The following is a 19,864-nucleotide window of genomic DNA, read 5'->3' as shown; positions in this document are numbered from 1 at the left end:
AAATTATGGCACTCTTACCTTTTAGAAAAATTATGATATCTCTTCACAGAATTATAATATCCTTTCTTAAAAATTATGATACCCCTTCACAAAAATTATGATATCCTGGTACTAAACAAAAAATCGAAGACATATGTCATAATTTTTTTAAAGAGATGTCATAATTTTTAAGAAGAGTCATAATTTTTTGAAGGAGTGTTATAATTTTTAAGAAAGGATGTTATAATTTTTTTTCAAAAGGCAGGGAGTGTCATAATTTTTTTGAATGGGTGTTATAATTTTTGTGAAGAGATGTCATAATCAAAGAGTAGGAGTATTTTTGTCATATAAAATTTTTAAATAAAAAAAATAATCTACAAGCATTAAATATGCGTTGGAAAGTGATAACTATGTAGATCAATCGAATAAGACGATGCACGTCAGATTTTCTACGGTGCATAAAATTTTTTTTGTGGCCTCACTATGTTCCATCCTGAACTGAAGCTCTAAAATAGTAGCCTTTAAACCTTGCCAAGACCCCTTAATTCTGCCAATCGCATGGTACACGTATGGAAAACAAAACCAGCAACTAGAGGACTTTGTCTGCGTGATCTCTGGTCGAACGCCGAGCTCTAATTTTATCTTACGTTAACCTTCTATCAAAATTTACCTTCAGAACATCATATTGTCTTGGCGACGCCAAGCAACAAGAAGAGAAGGTGGTGAAGAAGGAGAACATAAGCTCTCCAACGGTGACCGGTGATTTTATTATGAAGGAGAAAGCTTATAAATTTATATTATTAAAGAAGAATATATATTTCATATCATTAGCATTATTGGTTTATGATTCCATGGGTTTTGATTGTCTTTTTCTAAAGTCTTCAAATACCATGAGATTTTGAAACATCAAGGAAAGAACTATTTGCACATTTGCTTAGATGTTAGTCTCAATTTCCATACAAGAGATGGAACTTTGATTACTAGACATCAGTAATTGCATTATTAATTTCCTTGACATGTCAAAGTGGTTTAAACTAATGCTATTGAATCTAGGTTTCAAACTTGCAAAATTTAATTAGTTAGAACAATCATGCCCACAAGCTAGAATTTGAATGAAGAGTAGAGTCCAAATTACCTAAAGTTGTCCTGAAGACATTTATACTAGAAGTACATAAGTTGCAACATTAGTACTATGGACGTAATTAAGGGATTAGGCGTACACCATTGCACGTCCTGTCCCTCGCGGCATTACACAATTCCCTCGTATGATAGGTATATGTACTAATAAAGTTAGGCGTACAAGATTTGCAAAAGTAGCACCACCTGTTGAGAGGATCGGGACCTAATTAAAAAAATATTTAATTAAAAATTTTTGAATATTATTTTTAGATATATTTTTATTATTTCTTACCTATATTTGGACCTACATATCTGTATTTATAAGTATTTTGTATACCCTCTTAAAATATAAAAAAATAAAAAAAAATCTTTTCTTTCTCATATTCACCATAGTATCAGAGCACTCAGGTTCTGATCCATTTTTTCATTCCTCCTGATCGTATTTTTTTCCGTTTCTCTTCCAGTTTTTTTTTCTATGCATTTTTTCTCTTTCCGTGCCCCTCCGACGCCGACGCCGCCTTCGCCTGTCATCACGCTGAGCATCCCCTCCACATCATGCTGAGCATCCCCTCCACCCTTCTCCTCCTCTCGTTTCCCTCTTTGAACCCCTGCCGGACCTCCTCTCCGTCGCCGCCGATCTTGGCTTCTTCCTCCTCACATCCGCCCTCCGCATCATGCTGAGTATCCCCTCCACCCTTCTCCTCCTCTCTTTTCCCTCCTTGAACCCCTGCTGAACCTCCTCTCCGTCATCGTCGATCTCGCCTTCTTCCTCCTCGCATTCGCCCTCCTCGACCGTCGCCCTCTCCTGCGACCACGACGCCCTCTCCTATCCCGACCACGATGCCCACCCACCACCAGCTGCCGCTTCTCCGCATCCTCCGATAATCCCGTGGTTCACGGGTGACTATGGTCGGTAAGAAAGGAAACGTAAGCCCCTTCCTTTAACTTATTTTTCTTTCTTTAATTTATTTTCTTTTCTTTTTCAAAAAAAGAGACAAAAAAAAGATTAAAAAAAAAATGGAGAAATTTTATGGCTAGATGCTTGAAAGTCTGTAGTTAAGGAGTATCCAGTAATTGATTGATAATGTGTCGGTGAGATTATCGTACTCTATTTTTGAAAATGGCCAATCTACTTACTATGCAAGATCTTGAAAGTCTACTGGATCGGTTTATTACAGTTGCCACTCAATCAGATAGTTCGTCAAGAGATAGTGGATCGCTGAATGCTCTTCAAGTGGCTATAAAATTTGATGGCCCAGTGACATATTTGCAATGGGAGAGGAGCACTCGTCTGCTTATTCAATGACGAGGTTTGGAAAGATATCTCACCGGCACAAAGAGGAAACTTGCTAATAGTGAGCAGGATATACCTCAATGGAGAATGGAGAACTCTGTTGTTCTGACGTTTCTTCTCAATACTATGATACAGAGTGTGGCCAGAAGTGTGCAGCTGCTGGAGACTGCACAGGAAGTCTAAGAGACGGTGGCCTAAATGTTCTCACAGAAGCAGAATTCTGCTTAAGCATTTGAGATCCGTTCTCAATTACGTCAGCTTCGCCAGGAAAATTTATCTGTCACTGAATATGCCATCAAGTTGAAGCGTCTCTAGTCTGAGGCTGATCATTATAGAACTTTTATTCCACAATGCTCTATTGATGTTGATGGATTTCAAAAGGTACGATCATGCTGTATCGGATTGCTTACAATTTCAATTGCCGTCTTGCTGTCACAATACAACCGAAGAGAAAACTTGTTCAGAAGTTGTAACTCCTGAAGTAGCTTCTGAAGCCAAAAAAGTGCACATATGCCAGGGCCATTGCTCTATATTTAGCTTCTGTCGATGATCTAGCTACCACCGACTGTTTCTTGCTTCTCCAAATAACTAAATTACCCCCTACATATGTATAATACTCAGAGGTAGATCGTCTATCATCCAGTGACCTAGTCCAATCTGCATCAGTAAATTCCTCTACCTAGAAGGTGTTGTGTCGTGAGAACAACAAACCACGATCAGAACATCCTTTCAAGTCGCGCAATATTCTGAAAACTCCCTGTATGTGAGATTCTTATGGATCATACATGTACCGACTGATGACACTGACAGCATAGGCTATGTCGGGTCTCGTATGTGAAAGATATATCAACCTTCCAACCAATCGCTGGTACCTTTCTCGATCAACAGGAGCTCCACCATCTGTCACTGTCCGATAATTCTGGTTTATCGGGATAGCAGCAGGCTTACATCCCGACATTTCAGTTTCAGAAAGCAAATCTAGTATATACTTTCGTTGTGACAGAAAAATTCCTCTGGATGATCGCCCAACTTCTATGCCCAAAAAATATCTTAATGGACCCAGGTCTTTCATCTCAAATGCTTGCTTCAGTTTTTCTTTGAGTTGCTTAATCTCATGATGGTCATCTCCTGTTATTACAATATCATCAATATAAACTAAGAGTATAGTTTTTTTCCTTTGAAATGCCTATAGAACAGAGTATCATCTGCATTACTCTGTCTATATCCCATTCCTTTCACAGTTCGACTGAATCGATCAAACCAAATCTGAGGAGACTGTTTAAGGCCATAGAGTGAGCATTTTAGCTTGCAGACTTTTTCAGTAGTTGCTCTGGTCTCAAATTCTGATGGTATCTGTATGTATACCTCCTCCTGAAGGTCCCCATGAAAAAATTTATTCTTCACATCTAATTGATGTAAATTCCAGCCAAAGTTAGCAGCACACGATATCAATGTTCAAATAGAGTTCATCTTGGCCACTGGAGCAAAGGTTTCATCATAGTCTATCTCATATATTTGAGTGTAGCCCTTTGCTACTAGCCGTGCTTTATATCTTTCCACCTTGCCTTCTGGAGTCTGCTTTACGGTGTACACCCCCTTAGACTTCACAGGATGCTTACCAGCTGGCAGTGTGACCAGATCCCACGTATGATTTTTGGATAAAGCAGTCATCTCTTCTAACATTGCTTCCTTCCACTTAGGTTCTGCCATAGCCTTTTGTCAGGTACTAGAAATACAGATGGAGTCTAATGCAGCTACAAAACTTTGATAAGATAGAGACACATACTTATATGAAACATAGTTAGCTATATCGTAATGGTAACGAGCAGGAGGAATAATTGGGTGAGTACCCTTCCATTTTGCAATAGGAATATCAAGATCAGAATTGGAAGGAGTAGCAGAAATAATGTTACCGTTACAGTTAGAGGACTCTGGAAAAGAAGATTCTGGAGAAGAAGCTTCAAGTGGTGGAGGTACCTGGATAGTTGGTGGATGCACACTAGACTCTTCTCGTGGATACACACTGGACTCTTCAGCTATACCAGGCTCCCCCTGGACATCATTACTATGATTCTCTCCTTGGGCACCAGAATATCCAGGCGTATATAGAGAGTCACCCAAAAGAAGTAATTCTGGTGTTCTATTATCAGATGGACGATTTTCATAGTAGGCTTCAGTTTCTCAAAAAATAACATCTATAGTAACAAGCATTCGCCTCTCAGGGGGTAATAACACTTGTATCCCTTCTGAGTAGCAGGATAATTGACAAAGACACATTTTAATGCTCGTGGATCTAGTTTTTCTACTGAGGGTCTATGATCTCGAGCAAAACAAACACACCCAAAAACCCTAGGAGGCCCACATAATCAGTAGACCCCTTCAAGCACTGTATTGGAGATTTAAATCCAAGTATCCTTGGAGGCATACGATTGATCAAGTATGCAGTGGTCAAGACAACCTCACCCCACAAAAACTTAGGAACTTGTATGGTAAAGAGTAAGGACCGGGCTACTTCCAATAAGTGTCTATTTTTTCGTTCGGCAACTCCATTTTAAGCAGGAGTATTAACACAAGTGGTTTGATGAAGAATTCTGTGAGTATGAAGATACGTACGGAACTCTCGATTAATATATTCGGTGCCATTATCAGATCACAGAATTTTAATTTGGACACCGAACTGAGTACCCATAAGTTTATGAAACTCTTTAAAATAGTTTAAAACTTCAGTCTTTTCCTTTAACAAATAGATCCAAATTACTCGACTAAAACAATCAATAAAAGTAACAAACCACCTATGGCCCATAAGAATAGTAGTACTACATGGTCTACGAAAATCTTATATGGAGGGAGCTTTCAGAGTATTGCGCTACTTGAAAGGATATCCTGGTCGTAGTTTGTTGTTCTCACGATACAACACCTTCTAGGTAGAGAGATTTACTGATGCAGATTGGACTGGATCACTGGATGATAAGCGATCTACCTTTGGGTATTGTACATATGTAGGGGATAATTTAGTTACCTGGAGAAGCAAGAAACAATCAGTGGTGGCTAGATCATCGGCAGAAGCTGAATATAAAGCAATGGCCTTAGGCATATGTGAACTTTTTTGGCTTCAAAAGCTGCTTCAAGAGTTACAACTTCTGAACAAATTTTCTCTTTGATTGTATTATGACAGCAAGGTGGCAATTGAAATTGTAAGTAATCCGGTACAGCATGATCGTACCAAACACATCGAGATTGACCGTCATTTTATCAAGAAAAAGATTGATTAGAGACAGATCTGCATTACCTTCATTCGGTCTTCTGATCAGGTGGTGGATATTCTGATCAAAGGACTTAGCTCATCATTTTTTTCTGGATTGATTGACAAAATGGAGCTTCAAGATATCTTCGCGTCATCTTGAGGGGAGTGTTGGAAGGATTAGGACCTAATTAGAAAGATGTCTAATTAAGGATTCTTGAATATTATTTCTTAGCATATTCTTGTTATTTCTTGTCTATATTTGAGTCTACATATCTATATTTATAGGCCTCTTGTATATCCTCTAAAAATATATAAAAAAAAAAAAAAATTCTTTCTCATATTCATCAGCAACTCTATGCTTCAAACAGCATCCACCATATTTTTCTAAAATTAAAAAATCTATTATATGATCTTGCAACTTTTCAAAGTGATCTTTAAAGCTAAACTAGGACTAATGGTCGGTACATATGCAATAGTATTATAATAATGACAATCTCTAGTAATCATGATGACATTAACATCATTGTCAATGTATAATTTATTTTCTTACAGTAATATTTCTTAGATATATCTCTTATATATGTAATAATAGTGTTAGTTTATATGTACAAAGTGATTATTTATATTCAAAAATTGCAATGATTGTGTTGTATAATATTGATCTTTTAGCCGAGTTATAGGGCTTAAATTAACAACACAAGTAATTAAGAAACTTCTAACTCAAGCATGCTTTTGATATTTATCATATATGATTACATGAAAAATTCTGCAGTATCTCAAGTAACTTTACCCTGGGGAAGTTGTGAGGAGGTTTCTTTGTGCACATCAAGGCTCAAAAGAAGATCGTCTACATAAATTAATTGCACTTTCTTTTTCAAAGGAAGCTTATTGGAGGATTCTTTTATCAGTACAAAATAATCACATTCATATTACCAATATGACTTTAGTTAACACGGACCAACTCGTCAAATTAGAAACAGGGAAGTGGATTTGACGTCCACCAGTGGGAATAGCATTAATTCCCTCTTGGCTGCAGATGTTGTATATCCACATTCAAAAATGTCCAATATATTTTGAGTCACATACTGTCTTTTTTTGGCAGAAGCATACTATCTTTTTTATATGGATTATGTAACATACAATGCAATGAAGGCATGTGATACATCCATGGCCTAGAGAACTAATTATCTCAGTAACCTTTTTTTTTTTTTTTTTTTTGACACAAGTAACATTATCTCAGTAACATTGTAATTAGGTGCCCAAAAAATGAAATCTTGTAACACTTGTAACGGCTCTGTATCGTTACAACACGTAACCATTATATGCTCATGTCTCAACGGATTACCAAGTTCAAAGTAGCACCTGGTTGGCAGGAAATAGTGGATATATGAGGCACCTTAGTGGGGCTCTCGAACGTGGGCATTGTACCCTCTGGTTCGTTGCATTGTATCAGCCATCATGATCCACCTGATCTTACCTTCACTTATCTCTTTTACAACTGGCATGAAATAGAACTGGCCTTTCTATTAAATCTCGTACCTTGTCAGCTTTATATTAGGAACTTTGACTATGATTTGGATGCACCTTTTTCTCATTGCTACCCTTGAAACTTCCATGCCAACGCAAACCCTACATGTGTGCAAGCTCTCATCACTGGATTCCTTAGGAGTTGCGTGAAGATCCATTAATCTTTTCTAACTTGAAATGGAAGTAATTAATCTTTTATTCGCACTGGAAAGCAAAGTTGAAGGTCTGGTGACATGAACGACAATCATAACTCGGTGGCAGGGAATCTGCTCACATGATCATGAAGCGAGCTGCTTGGTCCAGGAGAGCTCATCATCTCTCATGACTGCATCTTTATGTGCTTGCTCTGGAATGATGTGTCCCTTCTGGAGACTGTTGATCAGCTGTACTTCGTTTAGAGCATGCATGGAATCACTGAAAGTACAGTGTAGTTCAACTAGATATTCTGGAGTTGGCTGGCCGTCGTATGCCTCAGAACAGTGTCTAATAATAAAAGATTTAGATGGGCTCGTGAATTCTTTCCTGGGAATCCCATGCAGGTAGGACGTCGTAATCATCTTGTGCAGCGTATCCATCTCACGTCCATTTTGTTGATGCTTGCAGTCCATATGAAACATGTTTACGTTTGTAATTATATGGCATTCATACAGTAATAGCTATCTGCCAACAATGATGTTGCTTAGCGTCTTAGCATTCTCTGTTTTCATATTTGCATTTAAAGTATCTCGTGTAGAAGATAATCGAACTTGTGAAATCTCATTCTAAAAGGTTGTCATTGAGACTCATATTCAAATCCAGAGAAAAGTGCTTCTCTTGTTATATATAGCCTCTACATCTAGAATCACCATCTTTAAAATTAAGGAGAGGCAGAAGCTTTATGGTACTAGAAGATATTGGAGCCTCGAATGCATACGTTATAGCGAACAAATCTCGTCCATCTTTGTGCATCCATCACGTAATCTTAGACTGGCCTCCTCAATAAATCTTCATATATTAATATAAACTACACCGTCCACGTTTGCCAAAACAATCTTATGTATCACTCGTCCTTTCATTTGGAATTACGGAATAAATGCTTGAATTTATAGAATTTATTTATAGAGAAACTTGGAATAATATTTGATGCGTTCCTAAATTGAAAGACTTGGAAAATGAGAATCCATAAAATCGACTCCAAGTAGTTGAAAAAGCATATACTAATGAACGTAACTTGTTTTGATAGCTTGGTGAAATAATATAAACTCTATTGGATGGGCCTGTTATTATATCCTGCATTACCATTTCTTTCTTGCTTGATAATCTAAAGAAAGGGCATTATTAAAGTTCATATTATAAAGATCCTTTGACTGTTATGGCGCTCTTATATCTTGTTGTGTATTTCGAGACTTAGAAAAAAGAAAAGAAAGATAACCATTCTTACGGTGGATAGAAGATTTTTCAACTATTACGTTGCCTTTGGGAAGAAGAGAGGAAATGAAGATGGGGGCCAGTGGGCTGGGCCGTGAGGATGCTGTGGGCCATAATGGTATGGTGGCCGAATTGAAAGCTGTCTTGGAGGAGGGAGGATCCGAATTTGAGACCCCACTCAAAGGGATGCTGATCTAGCTGGGGATGAGTGTGCCGGGGGTAACGGAGAATGGACTCCCCACCATTGACTTATTTTTCCTTGAAGATTTTGACGCGGAGGGGGGGAGGTGTGGGCAAGCCTTCTTTTATGTCGATGTTCAGAAGACTGATGTATAACTTGGAGTTGTGTTCTTCTTGAGATCTGTCTATTAGGAGATAGTCTAACTCGTGCCAGGCGCAGATTCCGGCGACATGAGCATTTTATCTAATTGAATCCCATGGGCTTGCTGGGGATTATTTTTGTAATCTGGAGGGACAGAGTAGTTAATGTGGATGTCTTTCATAATTGTAACTAGCATAAAGTCATTGTAATCTGGGAGAGCAATTGATCTCCTTAACTTTTATCTGGCATTTATGCAGGCACAAAGTACCAAGAGAGACGAGTGGTGTGAAGCCAGATGATGAGGTTGGTTGGGCAAGATGTATCCTCCTTAATGGTCGGAGACTTTAATTGTATCGACAGTGCTCAAGAGAAGAGAAGGAAGATTCGTCACCAACAGCATTAAGACCAGAGAGTTCTAAGACTTTATTTGGGTGAGTGGGCTGGTTTATCTTGTGTAACAACTAGCAAGATGGTGTGAGAGTTTGGGAGTGGATTGATAGAGCTTTCTCCATGACTAGCTGCATTCAAATGTTTCCAAGCTATCAAGTGCGCCACCTCCCTAGGATCACATTGGATCACTATTTGGTTCTGATCTCTATCAATGCTGACATCTCGTATTGGAACCCCTTCTAATTTGAGAAGTTTTGGCTCTCCAATCCACGATCCTGGGATATTATACGGGAGGTTTGGAGGATGCCAGTCCATAACGATGCGAAATATCGGATCACTCATAGGTTGGAGTTGATGAGGCACAGACTCTGATGTGGAATCGAGTGAAAGTTGGAGATATTTTCAAAAGATTGGAGGACACTGAGACAGCTATTATTGAGCTCCAATGAAGAGAGGATTAGGAGGAGGTTTGGCAAATGTAGATCTCGCAGAGCTCTGAGGCAATTAAGCTCACCATGCATCATTCCCTATTGCATCGGCAAGAGGTCTTATAGAGGTAGAAATTCAAGATCCAGTAGATCAAAGAGGAGGGGTTTGAAATACTGGATTCTTCCACTAGTCTACCATCATCAAGAGGTAGAGGAATCAGATTCAGATGCTGTGACATGCGGAGAGACTCTGGATTGAGGGCGAGGAGGAGATTAAATAAGAGATTCTTCACTTCTTTCAGAGAATATAGGGCTGACAGATTGGGTAGTGGTGAGTTCTATGCTCCCCCTCTTCCTTCTGACCAAGTCTCTGCCCATGATGGGAACCCCTAGGTGAGTGCTTTGCAATGGAGGAGTCAATCCGAGGGCGACTAGAGGGTTAGCAAGCCAAATGCCTTTTCATGATGGGCAAAGTCATTTTGGTGAGATCAGTGTTAAGCTCGATTCTTATCTACATGATGTCCAATACCATATTGCCAAAAATCATGCTGATAAAACTTGAGCAGTACTTCGGGATTTTCTTATGAAGATCTCATCAAGATAGTAGCAAAGTTCATCTTTTGGTTGGGATGCAATCTGTTAGTCGATTAGCGATAGAGGATTAGGCATTCAACCCCTCGTGGTGAGGTATGAGGCTCTAATTGTCTGACATGCAACATGATTCCTACTTTAGACAAATTGTATCTGGAGTGCGACGATGAGGACCAAGTATGGCTCATGGATAGTTGGCACTGGCACCCAACCCTATTGGAGGAGTTCCTTCGTGTGGAAGGAAATCTACTCCTGTGCCTAGGTGGCCTTGGCTCGGGTCAAATGGATTGTGGGTGACGAGCAGACTATTAACCTCACTTGAGACCCGTGGATCACTAAGCTACCTTTGGGAAGATGGGCAACCTTCGTCGGCATGGAGATTGTGAACTTGATGCAAGTTTGTGACATATTCTAATCTAAGGGAGGAGTTTGGAGTGTTGATCTGGTGTCCCACCTATTTGGAGCTGTCTTGGCAGTGAGGGTACTTGCTATTGTTTTCCTATATATGGTAGCCAGAATATGAGAATATGGGGTCGGCATGTACATCGAGGTTGGTGATAAGAGACCTCTATAAGGTGTACAGAGAGGAGAAATTCAGGAGATTAGATGAGACTTGGATTTGGAGGTTTCGTGTCCACCTGAAAGTTAGTCTATTCTTGTAGGTGGTTTGGCGCCATTTTTCGATCAGAGTTCTGCTACATGCTAGGGGCATGGACCTCTCATTGAGTTGCCCCTACTATGGTTGAGATGAGGAAACTGTGGATCACATCATATTTCTCTATCTTAGAGCTCGACAGGTTTGGAGGATGGGAGGACTCCCCTCGATAGCCACCACCTCCATGGAGCTAGCTCAGGTCTTCTTAGAGGCTCTTCGGAGGTGTATGGAGTCTGATTCATCTAGGACTATCTGCATTAGATCAACTTATGTTGTATATCATATCTGGATGGCTAGGAATAAGGATTTTTTTTTAAGTATTTTGGCAACTGACAAGATTTATCCTAAAGAGGGTGATGATGTAGGCTAGAGAGGTCATGCGATGGTTGTTGACTAGTTTGATCTTGATCACTTGGGACACCCAGGACTCCTTAGTTGCTTGTACAGTGACTCACGTGGTATTTATTATCTAGGAATTCTCATTTCTGAGTTATCTCAAGATCAATTTCGATGGCAGTATGAGTGGCGCTAGAGGTGATACGAGATTCATAATTCACGACGGGAGCCACCTCGTTAACAACACTATTTTGGTAGTGGAGTTGCAGACAACCTGGTGGGTGTCTTCTTCGTGAGGTTGAGGTTGAGAGTGGAGATGTGTGATTGAGAGGGACTCAACCACTGTAATCGACTAGTCATGGGGGTAGTCAATGGATGCAACAATGCACCCACATTTTTATGATATTTAACGATTAATTTGAAGCTACTTCTCGATTGATATCAGACATATGTATCGTGAGACCAATATTGCTGCTGACTGAATGGTCTCATTTATGATAGATCATATCAGAGGGATCGTTTGGACTGAGACGATGGATCTACCACCGATATTTCATGATATTATTCTTTTTGATCTTTTTAGTTGTATTTATACTAGACATATATAAGTGCTCCGTCCAATCCAAAAAAAAAAAAAATTGAGTATTCTTATACAGCACGTGCATCAGACGTATTAGATTCCAAAGTATATTCCAGTCTAACAAACCCTCCAAACTAACCCTTAATTAATTACATGAGATTCTCAGTACAGGTCGGTAGCTAACTGGGCTCGTCAGCAGGCGGAGCCCGTTTGGAACGAAAAATGAGTCTACCGGCAACCGGCAACCGGCAACCGGCAACCACGTGACGGGAGTTCGCTCGCTGCCGGTAGTCGTAGGCCGCGTGCTTGGTTTCGTCCGCAAGTGCCGGCGCCCGCTGCGCGCAGTCCCCTCCCGTACATCCGGCGTGCCTCCCAATCCCAATCCTAAAGGACTCGGCAACTGACTCGCCGACTATCTAACGGCCGAGAGCGAACCAACCATTGGCTCGATGATTCCTCGTTTCTTTACCTTCGTTTCTCTCCACTTCACTGCCGAGGTTCTTCTGTTTTCTTGGGCTCGACGGCGGAGGCGGAGGCGGAGGCGGAGGCGGAGGCAAAGGCGAAGGGCCAATCGGGGTTTTGGAGCACCGTGAAGCCGTTCGTCAACGGCGGGGGCTTCATGGATGCTCGGCATTTTGTGCCATCCAGCCTATTGATATGGTCAAGGTAAGAATCTTTCCATCTTTTTCTTCTTCTTTTTGTTGCATTCGGATCTTTCTCTTCTTACTTTTTGTGAGATTTTGTTTCTTGGGTTTTGTCTTGTAGATCACTGATGTCTCTTCTCTACTTCCTTTCTTTTCCTTAGTTTACCTTCATTTGTGGTTCAAAACAGAATATGTTCTCCAATATTTACTGCTTCAGGTTAACAAAAGAAAAAAAAAAGCCGTTTTCTTGCTTGGGATCTGGCAATTCTTCACCAGTGGGTTCTCTCGCTTTCCTTTTTTTTTTAATATCTCCATTCCAAGAAAAGGACTTCTTTCTGTTCCCTAAACAACAACAACAAGAGCCTGCAGTGCCTGTTGGATTTTAATCGTTTGACGATCTGTATCTGTTTTCAGGGTTAGTCTTATCTGATTTTTGTTTTACAAGTTAGGAGATATAGGATTGTGATTGGTTGGTGGTTCATTTTTCTGGTTTACCAGGTGAGGATTCAGCTGGGCCAGGGATCCTTTCATATATTTCGATCCTTGTGTCACCGAAAATTTGCTCTTATTCCTTTCTTTTCTTATTTCTTGCAAAATGCTTTCTAGGGTTATTGTTTCTCCATATGGGTTTCGTCACTAGTTGGATGATTAATCTTCCGCTTTTATTGCAAGCTTTTACAAGTCCTTTCTTGCAACTTCTGCCCATGTTAACTAATTCTAAATCTTCTAACTTGGATCCAATATCCTTGCGGCGAGCCACCTTGATTTGCGATTGAAAAATTGATGTCACATTGATCTAAATAGAACTTATATACACATGCTTTGAGTTATATAAAAAAATAAACATGAGTTCAAATTATTAAACTAGTTTAACTGTAGATACCACAAAGAAAGTTTGCAATAATTCAAATATTAAGTAATTGTAACTGTAGATACCTCAAAGAAGACTTGGTTAAGAAATTTTGAACATTAGTTTACAAGAACATGGGATACCGAGAACTCTTTAGTGTTAGCAAGAGATAGAATTTTTGCATACTTATTTTTTGGCAAATAAAAACTATGGTGCACTGGAAACCTCAAAACCTTCTATATATGTAGTGTAAATAAAATATCATTCTTTCAATGAAGATTTTCCATCCGACTGTTATAATTTTTATGCTGCACTAAGTAGTACAGTTAGACAGTTAAAAACCTTGAAGTTGGGCAATTCTTTATTTTATGTGATCTATGTAAACTTTCTTTGCACAAATTGTCTTTGTTATAATTGTATTACTCGAACTGAAAAAACATTTTCTATTCATAATGAATTTACTGGCTTTGTAAGATTTTCCTTCATTTCCTGCTAGAAGTTTCATATTTCTCTTTATGAAGTAATTTTCTGATGCAGGGAGTATCAGCTGGTTTACTGGGACAAAGCTACTTACACATCAGCACGACTTGGATATCCTTTAGGAAAGGATAATATTCTCGAATATTATTCGATATGCATTGGCTGGTAAACTCTTTGACTCTCTGAAAAGGTTTGGCATGTTTTCTTTGATTCATGCATGTGTTTAGAGATAGATCTTAATTTTGACATATACATGTTACTGTTTATTCTCTCATGAAAAGCAAAACTGCAGCTTGGGGAATTTTTAAGCCAATGATACAGTCCAATGAACATGAGAAGGTAAATTTGTAGACATTAAGTGTTAGGAACTAGGGCTTGGTCCTACGCATAGCGAGATGCAAAAAATAGCGGAAGAAAGAAGGAAGAGAGCAAATTGCACGCATACAAGAATACACAGGAATTTATGTAATTCGAAGTCTCTTGCTTCTACGTCCACGGCCGCACAGAAATATGTATTTCTTTTATAATCTCAGAAAGTTTATAGAGTAAAAGAAATAGGAAGAAACTCTCTCTCTTGCCCTCTCTTCTACACAGCATAGCCGTCTTTGGATGCCCAATGTTATCTATTTATACTCTGGATTAGGGTTGCCACTGGTAGGGATTTTTTTTCGAATTTGCCCTTCATTCCAATCGAGGTTACTCCTCTTATCCTTTATTTGTGCCACCCCCTGAACTCCTCCAAGCCCTTTAGATAAATACATGTTTTTGCAGACCCATATCCTCCAAAAGCACAATCCATATTTCTAGCTTTGCATTCAACCATGTGGGCACCACAAGTTTACAGTCAGTTCAAAGAGCCAAATAGACTATAATATATGATGTTACATGATGCAACAAGACGAAACCTCCAATCATTAAAAATATCTTTATCACCCTCCCCTCTAGAAGGCCCTAATATTTTGTTTTGGAAGAAACAGTTGGCTGCAAACCAGTAATCAGGTTGCCTTCAAAAAGATAGGAAGCACATAGGTTAAAGGTGCAAGTGCAAGATTTTGAAGAAATTGCCCAGCAGATTTTGCACTACTTCTATTGTATTACGAGCGTTACTGTTCATACTATTGTCACTACTATGATTGCTGCTCCTGCTAAGGATGCTATCAGGTCAGCTTGGGTGTAAGTACCATCTAACCCAGACCCAGATCCATTGGGGGGTTTAACTGTAGGTTCTAATGCCGGAGCTAAGTCTGGATAGCCAAATTGTAAACGAATCAAGACCATGGGTCAATTAAGGATCAAGCCCAGGTCAGATCCAGAACCACATGCCAAACAGGACCAAGTACAACAAGGAAAAGGAAATAACAAAGAGATGATAACGCCCCATGGCAGGAGGCTCGAGGAAAGTGATAGAGGCTTTAAGTGGGAGGTGACACAAGGGGCCAAGGTGATAGCGGTGGGAGGCAAATTTCAAAGTCATAGATATATTTTACAAGAAAATCTAAAAAAAAAGAATAAAAATATACAATTTATATTGCATTAAAAAAAAATCAGGTAAATTAGTGGACCAGGATCAGGTCTAGGTTGGATCAAATATGTTTCTACTAGATCAAACATGGATCCAAAATGTATGTGGCCTGTCTTCCTTTGGAGCCATTTAAGATCCCAAAGCCTAGGAGTTTGGACTGTGTCTGGATTAGGTCTAAGCGATAGAACTACCTCCTACCAAAACTGTTGCTGCTGCTAATGTCATTTCTGATGTCCCTAGTATTCTTGCTCCTACTACTACCACTCATGTGGCTACTGCTGCCATCATGGTTTCAACTACTGTCAGAATGGGATGGTATCATCAGTACTGCATTGTTTTAATATGCAACCACTACTGCTATGGGTGTCAGGATGTCCCAATAGGCTGTACTGGTACATACTGACTGTACCTACCATATCAGTCACACCAATGGTAAAATACCGGTGTGTACTGGTCGGTACCCACGGTTTATTTTTTCTTAAATTCTTGTTGATGTTTTTAGTTTCAGTACGCACCTTTGATATGCTAAGAGAAAATGGTACAGGTTTTGGTGCCAGCATTTAAAACCTTAGCTACCATTAATATTGCTATTCCTACTACTCTTACTCTTCAATCCCGCTGTTTCTGTTGCTACTCATGATATTTGGTCAAGGTTTTCATCTCAACTGGTATCTCAGCTGAGATATCAATTCGTATCAGCATCAGACAGTCTCAGGTATAATCAAACCAACATTTCAGCCTGTACTATATTGACTGATATAGACCAATCAACAAAATATTTCAATGTATAAGCAGAAATAATATCTAAATATCTGTCACAATTTCCTAATATGCCTTTTTGGAATTGTAAATTAATATTTTTGAGCTATCAGTTATTCAATCATTGTCTTAGAATATAAGCTAATCAGGGTTTACTACACTAACCAAGAGCTTGAAAATCTCAATTCCCATAATATTAACTGGGATCCAGAATTATTGTCATTTCCCTTATCTTGCTGAAGTTCCTGTCCTAGCCAAGTTAAACTAAAATCTCAGCCCATCTTAATATAGGAAACCCTATAAGACAGTTGAGATCTTGGTGATAATAAACCTTGTATTGGATTCAACTAACAGCTATCAGTGCCCCTACTGCATCTACCTATTGTTCCTACTACAACCATTGATGCTCCTATTGCTAATGCTACTGCCGCCACTCCTACTCCAGCAGCTACTACTATTGCTTGAATCATAATTTTTACATAGCTAAGATCCAATGCAAATTCATTCACTATGGGCAGAGGACAGAACTAGTCCATGCATTCCATTCATAAGCCAAAATTACTTGATAAAATATAAGCAAAAATTCCTAAACGCTACCAGTCTGCAACATCGAACATTACAGCGACTGCAACTTCCCCTTAAGGGTTTTCCATCTTCCTTGTGCATGTAATAACTAGAACCATCTTACCAAGTACTACAACTTCCTAGTAAGGGAATCTCTTTGTTGAGTTCTAGGTTTCTTACATGCCACTTTAAATAATACTTTACAAGTTTAGAATGCAAGAAAAATTCAGCCCGCAATAAATTCGCTACCTGGAGAATTATCCAGAAAATTCAGAAAGAACTTAAAATGTTAAAAACTAACAAAAAGTATAACCGAAAAAAGTTAGATTGCAGGAATAAATCAATGTAGCAAAAGAAGAAGAAGAAGAAGCAGCAGCACGGGAGGGACGACAACAACGTATAATAGCATTAACAACAACAGCAATAACATTGACAGCAAACAACATCATTAATTTTATAAGTACATGAAGTATCTGTATATGAAAAATTACTGAAACTAGGAAAATGGATGAATGATCTGTTAGGAATTTGTTCAGAAAATCATTCAGTCATGAACTATTTGAAAAATGGCCATTCTCTGAAGCTGATACAGCAGTTTTCAAGGTGAAATTTCTTTTATTAGAGAAAAGGTGACAATAAACTTCTTTTATTCACATGGAATGTGAAGGAAACAAAAGAAAAATTACCAAATATTATTCATTAGAAACAAATTTGTCTAGATATATGGGTAAGGAAGTTGAGTAAAATTATGCACTCAATCACAGTCAACTACTTTGATGAAGTGGGAAAAATAAGCTTCAAAATCTTGAGGCACTTGGGCTCTTAATGCATCAAAGCATAAACCTCATGGAGTAAAGCAAAAGCAATATACAATAAACAGTACATTGAAAAAGATATAAAACAGTCCAATTGGGTTACATTGTCTAACTCTGGTACAACAGTCCAATTGCAAATGAAGTTCAAGCATAGGAATAAGTTAGCCAATTTAATTCCATATTATCACAATGTTTTTGTCAATCTTTAAGTGAATGACGACAAACAACCATATCTAAATTTGGCAATTTTGTGTACAAAAAGCATTATGAAAAATATATACAAGAAAATTTCTTCCACTCCATTAAAGGGTGGAAATCACAAAGCTTAGAAGGATTAAAAATAAAACACAAGGCAGCACCGCACACCAATCTTTCTGTGCAATGTGATGCCACGCTTTATGTAGCACATAACGAGCTTTAAGATGCTTTTGGAAAGCCTCACCTCACAACAAGGCAAGGTGTGCCTCAAATAAATCATTTTAAATGATGGATTCCTTCCTCTTGACCATGAGCAAACCCACCAAATTCAGTAAGCACAACTTTTATGTGAACAAATATTTTCTTTTTCTCGAGCTCCCATGCAATGCTCAAATCATAACAAATGCATGCAGACACAGCCTATTATCTCAAACATTAAATTGAACTCAAACTATCCACAACCAATTATTGACAACTCTACAAATACCAACAGAAAAAGAGAGAGAGAGAGAGAGAGAAGAAAATTCTGTCTTTACCTATCTTGGAAAAATTCTCTCTTGAACAAACCAAAACCCAAATCCTACCGATCAACCAAAACCCAGCCATCAGTATCACTCCAACCTCCCTTCATCAGCAGCATCCAATTGTCTCAGTTCCTCCTCTCCACCCTCCGGCTGCCCGACCTCGTCGCTCGAATTTGCCCTCGCCTCCTCGCTCGCGTCCGACCTCAACCGCTCGTCAGCATCCCGCCTCTCCGCCGCCTCACCGGCATCCGCCCTCGCCTCCTCGCCGCCAGCGTCCGGCCTGGCGAACTTCCCGTCGACCCGGGGCCTCAGGTCCGCGTACATCTTCCGGGTCTCGTACCTGACCGTCTTATCGAACTTACGGCTCTTCCGCTTCTCCTTGTACCTCATCACGCTCGCCACCCGCCCGCCGGGAGCAGCTCCACCCGCCGACCGCCGCCTCCGCTTCCCCCCGCCACCGGTGCCGTCATCAGGATCCACAGCAGAAGGGGCCTCCTCGTCGGACGACAGCTGCACGATCTGGTTGGGGTCTCCGCCGGCGTTAGGGTTAGGGTTCAGGTTAGGGTTGGGGACGGGGTACGGGTAGGCGTAGGGGTAGGGATACGGGCTAGCGTTAGGGTTAGGGTTAGGGTTAGGGTTCGGGGGGACGGCGACGATCCAGTTGTGGCCGTGGACGACGGCGGCGCAGCCGGTGCAGAGGAAGGACCATTCCACGCGGCAGAAAGGGATGCCGGGGGCGGATCGGCACGACTCGCACTCCCTCGCGGCGATCCGGCCACCAAGCTCCGGCCGGATTCCTCCTCCTCTGCCGCCGCTGCCGCTGGCCGCCATGGACTTCGCTCCACCCCGCGGCTCTTCTTCCGGTCGGCGCAGTGGGATTTAGGCGACGGCAAATGGTAAACCGCATTAGCCCACACGCATACGTGGAGGCTTATTTGGCCACAGAAGGGGCGAGAGGGGAATGGGCGTTTCCTGTTGTGAGTGCACCGCATTTGGCCTCCGTGAGGGAGAGGAGACAGGCCTTCATGGCAAGGAGGACCCACATGGGCTTGGCCATTTCGCCTGTTCGGGTTTTAAAATTTGTTCCTTTCGTGGGTGCGATGAGGTTTAGTGCACCCATGCATCAGGTCGCAGAGATTCAAGTCATCTCTGTATTATGATATCACTGTACAGTTCCCTAAGTTGAAAGCTACATGAAAGGGACTGACTAGCTTATGCCATATTTGTATTCTGCTTGAATAAGGTCACGGAGATTGAAATCTTCCATATGCGTATCTTTTCTGCCAGTATAGGTCCATTTCACCTGAGAATATCCATCCCTAATTCTTTTGGGATCAACTTGGATGGTAGAAGAGCAGAGATCAATGTGGTGGAGTTAACTCTGTTATTTGTGACCCCAGAACATCCCTGGTGATAGTTGGTGGATCCTCATTATATGACATGGCCGTATGGTACGCTGAGTTGAGAGCTGTGTGGGAGGGACTGGTTTATGCCATCTTCGTATTTTGAGTGAACACTATAATTTTGGAAGAAGATTCCAAGACAATGGATTGACTGCAGAATGGAGCACCATGAGCATTAATCTCCTTTTGCTGGTTGATGTTCAGAGGCTTATATCCAACTTCATCTTATGTGT

General features: G+C 40.2%; 1 protein-coding gene across 1 annotated transcript; it reads right to left on the bottom strand.

Annotated features, from left to right (window-relative positions):
* Positions 1-18,127: 18,127 nt before the first annotated feature.
* On the bottom strand, positions 18,128-19,303 carry LOC105054785 (uncharacterized). The gene has a single exon (XM_010936379.4). The coding sequence runs from the start codon at positions 19,057-19,059 to the stop codon at positions 18,316-18,318; it is 744 nt and encodes a 247-aa protein (XP_010934681.1). The 5' UTR covers positions 19,060-19,303; the 3' UTR covers positions 18,128-18,315.
* Positions 19,304-19,864: the final 561 nt, after the last annotated feature.

Source organism: Elaeis guineensis, chromosome 2 (assembly GCF_000442705.2).
Source record: "Elaeis guineensis isolate ETL-2024a chromosome 2, EG11, whole genome shotgun sequence".
NCBI lineage: Eukaryota > Viridiplantae > Streptophyta > Magnoliopsida > Arecales > Arecaceae > Elaeis > Elaeis guineensis.
The sequence above is the reverse complement of the archived record's forward strand: the minus strand, read 5'-3'. Positions and strand labels throughout refer to the sequence as shown.

What these genes read in the sequence shown, in the direction of transcription:
- LOC105054785 (XM_010936379.4), bottom strand. Translation starts at nt 19,059, where the DNA reads ATGGCGGCCAGCGGCAGCGGCGGCAGAGGAGGAGGAATCCGGCCGGAG.